This window comes from Salvelinus fontinalis, chromosome 28 (assembly GCF_029448725.1).
Source record: "Salvelinus fontinalis isolate EN_2023a chromosome 28, ASM2944872v1, whole genome shotgun sequence".
Classification (NCBI taxonomy): domain Eukaryota; kingdom Metazoa; phylum Chordata; class Actinopteri; order Salmoniformes; family Salmonidae; genus Salvelinus; species Salvelinus fontinalis.
Window position 1 is genome coordinate 42,432,162 of NC_074692.1, and position 10,610 is coordinate 42,442,771.

Below are 10,610 nucleotides of genomic sequence, written 5' to 3' on the forward strand. Positions count from 1 at the left end.
CTGCCATATCACAATTAGGGCCTCAGTAGCACACACACAAACACGTGGCAGGTAGCCTAGCGGTTAGAGCGTTGGGCCAGTAAGGTGGAACAAATCTGTTTATGTGTCCTTGAGGAAGGCACTTAACCTTAATTGCTCCAGGGTTGCCATTGATAATGGAAGACCCTGGCTATGACTCTCTGTGTGTGTCTCAGGGGGAATTGTGATATGCAAAAATAATAATAATAATTCAATTTCTGATGTGTATTATACACGCTTGTACATGTGTGAAACAAGACAAATATAAGCACCCATATATGTTATCACATTTCTGGCCACTTTACAGGACAGGTGCATTACGGTTATATACATTTTTATATTACCATAAATTGCTAACTATACCACCTATTTGCATTGTCCAGCACAATCAAGGTCCATTCTGGGAAACGTATCCCTGGGTTAGCTTTAACCATGACGTAATCGAAAAGGAACCAGCGCAGGCTGGGCAGGAAACCACAATTCCCAGAATGCACTTGACGTTAACTGTGGAAAGGGGGAAGGGAAACTGAGATTGGAGGGAGAGAAACTGAGGTAAAATCAATAGTATTAAACTATGATATAGACAATCGCTGTTGTTAGATGAATGTTTAAGAAACTGTGGGAAATCTAAAATATCAAAAAACGTTTTTTTAGTCTCCAGAAGACCAGTAGCTACTGTAGTTAGTGATATGCTTGTGGAAACAGATTGCATGATTGTGGAAAAAGGCTAGCTAGATGACAGTAGTGAGCCACTGATGTTGAGTTAGATAATAGCCAGTTTCCTGTCTTCGCACAAATGATATGCAACCGAAAAAAAGCATGCATTCATGATGTATGTAGATAAATAACAAGATTGACCTGACATTAAAAACAATGCTGGGATCTGTTAACAGTTCATGTACTGTAGACTAACTAGCAGATAGCCTGCCAGCCCCGCTCAGTTGTCAGCCCACGTAGCTTCCTACAGCATACCGGTAGTTAGCTTAGCTATGTCAGTTACTGGGAACGTTAACCAAGTTTCAGATTGTACCTTGACTTTTTTCTTAAACTAACCACTTTTTTTGTAGGGTGTGAGTTGATCTTTGGCAGTAGCTACAGTAGCTCACGTTGGCCATTTGGTAATGCTAGCTAGTTTGACAGTTGGATAACGATTCTATGTACTATAGCTAGATCATTATTCAATGAGTTTGGATATTTTCCCCAAAGAAAATAGAACGTCATTGATCAATGTTTATGAACAATTATAATTTCGCTTTTGGCATTATATTTATGAGCTACCCACCTTATTTCTTTCTGCCCCAAATTGCAGATATCCATGACAACCAGTTTGACATACCATGTCATGAGTGCCCCCTATTGGTTGGATCTTGTCAAGGAGAAGGCACACTTCACCAAGACTCATCCCACCTTGGTTTGAGCATTGTTATATTGTGGATGTGAGGTGCCAACATTGAGTGTCAAAGCAATGAAGCAGCTGGGAAAGAGGGAGGCCACCCTAGATCAGCAGTGTCCATACCCAGCTCTGCAGCCCCTCTAATGGGGCAGGATGCAAAACAACATGTATTCAATGAGATCTACCTGTTGACTACTCTGGACCGAGAGAGCGAGAGGAAGGAAGGGGACGTTTGACAAGCAGTATTTGTGGAAAGGGACACAGCAGACATGGGGGTCTTCCCAATAACTCTTCTGACTGCCTCATTCTTGGGAAAAAGGCTTTAAAGGGTAGAACAGGGATTACACACTCACACACAGACACACACACACTCATGCCATGGAAGGGGACAGTGGTGTCACAGCACACACAGAGGTAGGTGGTTTAACCTTGCATAGCCTAACATTTTAAAGGAGTTTAAACTGTGTGTAAACTATGTGATTGGCAGTCTCACCAGCTGTATACAATGAAATGGAACAGTATCAGTCAAGTTCCAAATCAACATTTTGGCCTTGGGTGCAGTCTGTTTGATCTGTTCACGTTACCTGGATACTGGCTGTGTGATACCATCACAGGTGTAGACGGTTTGGGTGTGGTGTGGTGGTATTCGATCAGATTGCACATAGACCTGTTACTGCAGAAAGTTTCCATCCGCTTCACAGTAAAACCTAGTACTGTATACATCCATTTCTCAGCTATTTCTCAGGTGAGCATGGCTGAGTTCACTTTTGGGGGACCTAATTAACTGCAGGTATCTCTGTGTCTATCTATTGACATATCCTTAAAATGTGTGGTGTTTAGGGGACTTTCCCTTTCCCTTCTGTTTTTAATCCCCTTTGTTTTAGTGAGTGAAGGAGGAAGTAATGAAGCAGCTTCCCCTCTAGAGTGTTTACATGGGGAAATAAAAGGTGTCCACTACCAAGTAACCTAACAGTTCGCTCTCTGCTTAGCAATAATCTCACTCCAGTGTGTACCTGTTTGTCGGCCCTGGCACTGTGCCACCCTGCCCAGGTGAGAAGGCTACCGGCTGAGCCTCTGCTGCTTCTAATTCCACAGAGATGGTCCTGCACTCTTTTCTCTGGTGCTGCGTGTGTGTCTGAATCTGTGTGTCTGATGATGCCTCTTCTGTGCTGCCCCCCCCCCCCCCCCCCTCAGGGTCTGAATGGTGTGTTCCATCATGAATGTAAAGAGACAGAGGAGCTAACCAATGGCCACTCCAACCACAAACCTGTGAGTACAACAACCGACCAGAGGATCCCGTTTAGAGATATGTTTTTTACAATGTTTATTAAGAAGGAATTGTTGTATATGCCTGTTGTGTTGTCAGCGTTATGGACTGGTAGCTTTTTGGTCCTGCTGTTCTATGCTGCATTATAGGGCTGGGAATTACCGGAGACCTCACGATACGATATTATCACAATACTTAGGTGCCGATACGATATGTATTGAGATTCTCTATGTATTGCGATTTGATGTTCCAAACATATTGCTCACTATATCTCTGCTGCAGAGAGACAAGAGAGCATGAGAAAACTATTTTTGATCAGTCGGGGAAATAAAAGTGCTGAAAACATGTTGACTCACTATTTAAAAAGAAGATGGAGAACAAGCTATAGGATGAAAAAGAAGGGAGTTTTGGCGCCGGTACAGCCGACTTGCGCTAGTTAACGCTACCTACAGTTTGTTTTTAACAAATTGATACTTGGAGTCACATATCCATATAATATCGTCCCAAAATAATATTGTGATATGTACCTATGAACCCCCACCATCACTATTGCATTGTGTAACCTGTTGTGTAACCTGTTGTTTTGTGTTATGTAACCTGTTGTGTTTCTGTATTCCCAGGTAATGAATGGACTGATGCCAGGTCATAGTGTCAAAGAGCACGCCAACGGTAGTTCAGTGCTCAAATCTCTGCCAGTGAGTTGCTCTATACTGGCCCTCATCATGTAAAAAATGTGACAGAAACTGTCCATTACAGCACCACTGTCCCTGTTTTCTTTCTATTAGAGTTTCTGTGTTTACATATATTTTATATTTTATTGTGATTCGTCTAGATTTCAGCTCTGAAGCAGAATGGCCTTCTGCAGTCCCTGGCAGCAGGAGGAAAGAAACCCAAGACAGAAAGTAACCCCCCCCCCCCCTCAAATAACAAACTCATCCAGCTGATTATTTGAATCGGCTGTGTAGTGCTAGAGTGCGTCACCATATGGCTGAACGATTACTCCTCACCTGTGTATGTTGTTGCAGGTTAGCTGTGTCTGTGTTGTGTTCTCCTCACCTGTGGGTGTTTTCAGGGGAGAGTGCGGATGTGGAGCAGGCTAGAGAGGAGTGGGAGGCTCTAGAGAGTATCCAACCAGGTGAGTTGTTGTTAGGGGCAACATCTCCCTACTCCCTGGCTGCCTGAAAGCTGTACCTGTATTTCTCTTCCCCTGTCATTTGTGTGTCTGTATTCGGGTTTTATTTTTATACGTAAGTCTGTAATGTCTTTGTTAATGTTTTAAATGTAAATTGTAAAGTATTTTTGTCTCTTAACGGGTTGGAACCTAAATCATTTTCGAATCATTCGTTCTGAACAGAACCATCATTTTTTCCCCGTTCTTTTCCACTATTCTGACTAGCGAAATAAAGTTCTGAACCGGTTCGAACGCCAAAAACGTTTGTCGTTCCTTTCTGTTCCTATTTTAACCTGTGAAATCCATATTTATTTTACATTTAGCTCATTAAATGACTTCACCAATCAGTGCGGATAGAGCAGCTTGCTATGCTGCGTTCAAGTTAGTTGTTTCCAAGCGTGATGGACAGACAAGTGTAGGGAGCGAGATGCAATGGAAATGTTGCACATGGGGAGAGAGGGTGGAGGAGGAAGCTTGGCTCCACCCTCTATCTCTCCCCACCTGCAACATTTCCATTGCATCTCGCGCTCTACACTCGTCCGTCCAATTTATGTAAATAGCTTGCCCGCTCCATAGCAAGCTTCTCTATCTGAAGTAATTTAATGTTGAGCTAAATATAAAGAAAATACACACTTACTCATTCCAGGGTTTTTCTTTATTTGTCTTGTTTTCTACATTGTAGAGTAATAGTGAAGACATCGAAAAACTATGAAATATCACATGGAATCATGTAGAAACCAAAAAAGTGTTAAACAAATTGAAATATATTTTATGTTTGAGATTCTTCAAAGTGGTCACCCTTTGCCTTGGTGAGAACTTTGTACACTCTTGGCATTCTCTCAACCAGCTTCATGAGGTAGTCACCTGAAATGCATTTCAATTAACAGGTGTCTCTTATTAAAAGTAAATTTGTGTAATTTCTTTTTTCCTTAATGTGTTTGAGCCAATCAGTTGTGTTGTGACAAGGTAGGGGTGGTATACAGAAGACGGCCCTATTTGGTAAAAAACCAAGTCCATATTAAAGCAAGAACAGCTCAAATAAGCTAAGAGAGACAACAGTCCATCATTACTTTAAGACATGAAGGTCAGCCAATCTGGAAAATTTCAAGAACTTTAAGTTTCTTCAAGTGCAGTCGCAAAAACCATCAAGCGCTATGATGAAACTGTCTCTCATGAGGACTGCCACAGGACAGGAAGACCCAGAGTTACCTCTGTTGCAGAGGATAAATTCATTCAAGTTACCAGCCTTAGAAATTGCAGCCCAAGTTCAAGTAACAGACACATCTCAACATCAACTGTTCAGAGGAGACTGCGTGAATAAGGCCTTCATGGTCAAATTGCTGCAAAGAACACACTCCTAAAGGACACCAAGAAGAAGAAGAGACTTGCTTGGGCCAAGATACATGAGCAATGGACAGTAGACCGTGGAAATCTGTCCTTTGGTTTGATCAGTCCAAATTTGAAATTTTTGGTTCTAACCACTGTGTCTTTGTGAGATGCAGAGTAGGTGAACAGATGATCTCTGCATGTGGTTCCCACCGTGAAACTTGGAGGAGATGGTGTGGGGGTGCTTTGCTGTTGACACTGTCAGTGATTTATTTAGAATTCAATGCACACTTAACCAGCATGGCTCCACAGCATTCTGCAGCGATACGCCATGCCATCTAGTTTGCACTATCATTTGTTTTTCCACAGGACAATGACCCAACACACCTCTAAGCTGTGTAAGTTCTATTTGACTAAGAAGGAGAGTGATGGAGTGCAACATCAGATGACCTGGCCTCCACAATCACCTGACCTCAACTCATTGAGATGGTTTGGGATGAGATGTACCGCAGCGTGAAGGAAAAGCAGCCAACAAGTGCTCAGCATATGTGGGAACTCCTTCAAGGCTGTTGGAAAAGCATTTCAGGTGAAGCTTCTTGAGAGAATGCTAAGAGTGTGCAAAGCTGTCATCAAGGAACAGGGTGGCTACTTTGAAGAATCTAAAATATATTTTGATTTGTTTTACACTTTTATTTGGTTACTACATGATTCCATATGTGTTATTTCATAGTTTTGATGTCTTCACTATTATTCTACAATGTAGAAAATAGTAAAAATAAAGAAAAACCCTGGAATGTGTGGGACTGGACTCCTGTTCATAACGAAATGATTGGAAAATAATTTTGGTTCCAACCCCATGATCATAAATCCTCCATTCTATGTTGTATATGAGTCTGTTATTGACCTGTGTGTATCCAGTGGTCTGTGAGGAGTCCAGTCCCACCCCTCTCATCTCCTTTAACGAGGCGCTGCAGCACTTCCAGACTACAGACCTTGGAGAGCTGCTGGTAAGGTCCGTCTGTCTCTCTGTGTATGGGGGTTTGAGGACTACATTGTAGATTCTCACTCTCACCATCAATTGAGAACATTTTTCAGTTTCAGTTTGTATTTTGTCCCCTATCTCACTCTGTAGAAGAAGATCCAGCCCACGATTCACAGGACGGGTCTGGCCACTTTCACACACTTCCTTTTCGGCCCGCCGCGACTTCACCGAGAACTACTGGAGGAGAGGGACCTTGTCTTTGCCATCGCACAGTGTAAGAGAGAGAGAGTGTGTGTGTGTGTGTGTGTGTGTGTGAGGGCGAGAGATGAGATTTGCAGATAATAAGAGATCGATTGTGTGTGTGTTCCTCTGTAGGTTCTCTGGATAACAGTCAGGCTGTACACCTGCGTGTTCTACAGACCATCTATAAGAGGCTGACAGGCAGTAAGCTGGACTGTCCTCGGTTCGGCACACACTGGGAGAATGTGGGCTTTCAGGGTGAGAGACGTATCCTGCATCATACTTTATAAAAAAGGTCACTAACCTTTTCTGTCGAGATCACATTCTGAGTCAAAATGCAAGCCGAGATCTACCGCTGAGATTTTCTTTTAACATGACTTAAAAAACGTAAGCGTACGCAACATTAACCTATTAAAAACAGTTCTGTAGCAATGAGGTTTGTGCAGTAAGCTATAGGCCCAATACATTATTACTGCATATTGGCTTGCCAATGTTGTACTTCTTAGACCATTTAGAAATTATATTTCAACATTTTTGGTATGATCACACTGGTAATAAATAATTTGTTGTATTGTGAGGCACAGCTGAGTGAGCATAATATATATATACACTGCTCAAAAAAATAAAGGGAACACTTAAACAACACAATGTAACTCCAAGTCAATCACACTTCTGTGAAATCAAACTGTCCACTTAGGAAGCAACACCGATTGACAATAAATTTAACATGCTGTTGTGCAAATGGAACAGACAAAAGGTGGAAATTATAGGCAATTAGTAAGACACCCCCAATAAAGGAATGGTTCTGCAGGTGGTGACCACAGACCACTTCTCAGTTCCTATGCTTCCTGGCTTATGTTTTGGTCACTTTTGAATGCTGGCGGTGCTTTCACTCTAGTGGTAGCATGAGACGGAGTCTACAACCCACACAAGTGGCTCAGGTAGTGCAGTTCATCCAGGATGGCACATCAATGCAAGCTGTGGCAAAAAGGTTTGCTGTGTCTGTCAGCGTAGTGTCCAGAGCATGGAGGCGCTACCAGGAGACAGGCCAGTACATCAGGAGACGTGGAGGAGGCCGTATGAGGGCATCAACCCAGCAGCAGGACCGCTACCTCCGCCTTTGTGCAAGGAGGTGCACTCCCAGAGCCCTGCAAAATGACCTCCAGCAGACAAAATGTGCATGTCAGCATATGGTCTCACAAGGGGTCTGAGGATCTCATCTCGGTACCTAATGGCAGTCAGGCTACCTCTGGCGAGCACATGGAGGGCTGTGCGGCCCCACAAAGAAATGCCACCCCACACCATGACTGACCCACCGCCAAACCGGTCATGCTGGAGGATGTTGCAGGCAGCAGAACGTTCTCCACGGCGTCTCCAGACTCTGTCACGTCTGTCACATGTGCTCAGTGTGAACCTGCTTTCATCTGTGAAGAGCACAGGGCGCCAGTGGCGAATTTGCCAATCTTGGTGTTCTCTGGCAAATGCCAAACGTCCTGCACGGTGTTGGGCTGTAAGCACAACCCCCACCTGTGGACGTTGGGCCCTCATACCACCCTCATGGAGTCTGTTTCTGACCGTTTGAGCAGACACATGCACATTTGTGGCCTGCTGGAGGTCATTTTGCAGGGCTCTGGCAGTGCACCTCCTTGCACCTGCTGCTGGGTTGTTGCCCTCCTACGGCCTCCTCCATGTCTCCTGATGTACTGGCCTGTCTCCTGGTAGCGCCTCCATGCTCTGGACACTACGCTGACAGACACAGCAAACCTTTTTTGCCACAGCTCGCATTGATGTGCCATCCTGGATGAACTGCACTAGCTGAGCCACTTGTGTGGGTTGTAGACTCCGTCTCATGCTACCACTAGAGTGAAAGCACCGCCAGCATTCAAAAGTGACCAAAACATCAGCCAGGAAGCATAGGAACTGAGAAGTGGTCTGTGGTCACCACCTGCAGAACCATTCCTTTATTGGGGGTGTCTTGCTAATTGCCTATAATTACCACCTTTTGTCTATTCCATTTGCACAACAGCATGTGAAATTTATTGTCAATCAGTGTTGCTTCCTAAGTGGACAGTTTGATTTCACAGAAGTGTGATTGACTTGGAGTTACATTGTGTTGTTTAAGTGTTCCCTTAATTTTTTTGAGCAGTGTATTTATATATATATATACTACCATTCAAAAGTGTGGGATCACTAAGAAATGTCCTTGTTTTTTTAAAGAAAAGCACATTTTTTGTCCATTAAAATAACATCAAATTGATCAGAAATACAGTGTAGACATTGTTAATGTTGTAAATGACTATTGTAGCTGGAAACGGCTGATTTTTAATGGAATATCTACATAGACGTACAGAGGCCAATTATTAGCAACCATCACTCCTGTGTTCCAATGGCACGTTGTGTTAGCTAATCCAAGTTTATCATTTTAAAAGGATAATTGATCATTAGAAAAGCCTTTTGCAATTATGTTAGCACAGCTGAAAACTGTTGTCCTGATTAAAGAAGCAATAAAACTGGCCTTCTTTAGACTCGTTGAGTATCTGGAGCAACAATATTTGTGGGTTCGATTACAGGCTCAAAATGGCCAGAAACGAAGAACTTTCTTCTGAAACTCGTCAGTCTATACTTGTTCTGAGAAATGAAGGCTATTCCAATACTCAAGCCGCTAATAATAACAACGCAAGCTGATGGAAACAGTTTGCTGTAGTCATTCATTGCAGCTGCAGTGCTGTTTGTAGTGTGAGTGGAAGTATGGAGAATGCACATTTTATGACTTATAAAAGTGTTGAACCTAGTGTTGACAGTGCTGAATAATAACATCTTAAACATGAACTCTTATAAAAACAGCAGCTCTTGCCTGTTTTCGTTGAATCTCTCTCTAGTCATGGTTTTGATATGTCATAGTATCAACTTTGCTGTGCGCTCAAGGCTTCTTTTTACAGTCTATGGTGTGAGGAAACTGCAGAGAGCTGTTGAATCAAGTGCACCTACTGCCAACAGCGCAGAGCTAATAAAAAAATAGCAACGTAAGGCTTTATCGTTAGGTTTTTTACAGAAATGTTTGGTAATCGAATAGGAATGCCTTGTCAATCGACCAGTGGGTGACCACTGCTTTACTAGATGCCACGCTCACACAGAGATGAAAACCCTCGAGTCGATTGACGCACCGGTGCATCAATTTAAATTAAATGTAAAAAAAAACATCTCCATCAAAAACCTTTCAGTTTAAGAGATATCTGTTTTGTATTGGATGCATTTCAATCCACCACATCTGCCAGTGTCACACTTCCGCATCTGTGGTGAAAGGTGGCAGAGCTAGAGCTGTGTTTGTCAGACCGTGAGACATCTGTGGTGAAAGGTGGCAGAGCTAGAGCGGTGTTTGTCAGACCGTGAGACATCTGTGGTGAAAGGTGGCAGAGCTAGAGCGGTGTTTGTCGGACCGTGAGACATCTGTGGTGAAAGGTGGCAGAGCTAGAGCGGTGTTTGTCAGACCGTGAGACATCCCGAAAATCGGTCTTCTCACATAAAGTCTGTAGCGTCTGAACTGTTTGACGTAGAAAACTATTATGCCCAGCCAATGGAAAGATGAGACTTTCACGAACACGGTGGTGGTCTCCGTTTTGCTCTACAACCCCCACAAGTGTCACCGGTGACTTGTCTGAAGGGGTTTTTAAAAAACAAATGGATGTATGAAGGGAGTTTTGTGCCTACCCAAAAAAGAGGTTAAATATATATTTTTTTATATCTCCTAGATTTAGAGCAGACACTTCAAAACTTTGTTTCTTATGATACATTTTTGGACTGTCCTTTTTGCCATTAATGAATATGTTATTCAATGTTTCTACAGGCTTTAATAGTAAAGGCCAAAATCAATATTTTTATATAAATCATTTTTTAAATAAATATTTTTATACCTAAAGGGGTCCTAAAATTCAAAATCAAATAGCTAAATGATCTAGTATGACCATCTTAAAACAATTCCATGTCAGCTTAGCACTTCACCTCCTACCCCAACGTTTTAGACTAAATCATTATTGATTACAGTTGATAAGATTTATATTTTTTAAAGAAATGAACAACACACTCAAAGGATAACGTGTGTGTCTGTGTATGTGTGTGTGTGTGTGTGTGTGTGTGTGTGTGTGTGTGTGTGTGTGTTCTCTGTGTAGGTACGGACCCAGCCACTGACCTGCGTGGTACAGGTTTCCTGGGGTTG

The 10,610-nt window shown here is 42.7% G+C and overlaps 1 protein-coding gene across 1 annotated transcript in view; it reads left to right on the plus strand.

Annotated features, from left to right (window-relative positions):
* Window positions 1-487: 487 nt before the first annotated feature.
* Window positions 488-10,610, plus strand: part of LOC129826736 (ELMO domain-containing protein 3-like) — a 15,518-nt gene continuing 5,395 nt past the window's right edge. Inside the window, exons 1-10 of the mRNA XM_055887776.1 lie at window positions 488-570; window positions 1,328-1,825; window positions 2,606-2,680; window positions 3,299-3,373; window positions 3,511-3,580; window positions 3,751-3,813; window positions 6,094-6,182; window positions 6,308-6,431; window positions 6,533-6,655; window positions 10,564-10,610. The exon at window positions 10,564-10,610 is cut by the window's right edge and continues 84 nt beyond it. Of these exons, the coding sequence (XP_055743751.1) occupies window positions 1,790-1,825; window positions 2,606-2,680; window positions 3,299-3,373; window positions 3,511-3,580; window positions 3,751-3,813; window positions 6,094-6,182; window positions 6,308-6,431; window positions 6,533-6,655; window positions 10,564-10,610 (702 nt within the window). The 5' untranslated portion in view covers window positions 488-570; window positions 1,328-1,789. The remainder of the gene's footprint in view (window positions 571-1,327; window positions 1,826-2,605; window positions 2,681-3,298; window positions 3,374-3,510; window positions 3,581-3,750; window positions 3,814-6,093; window positions 6,183-6,307; window positions 6,432-6,532; window positions 6,656-10,563) is intronic.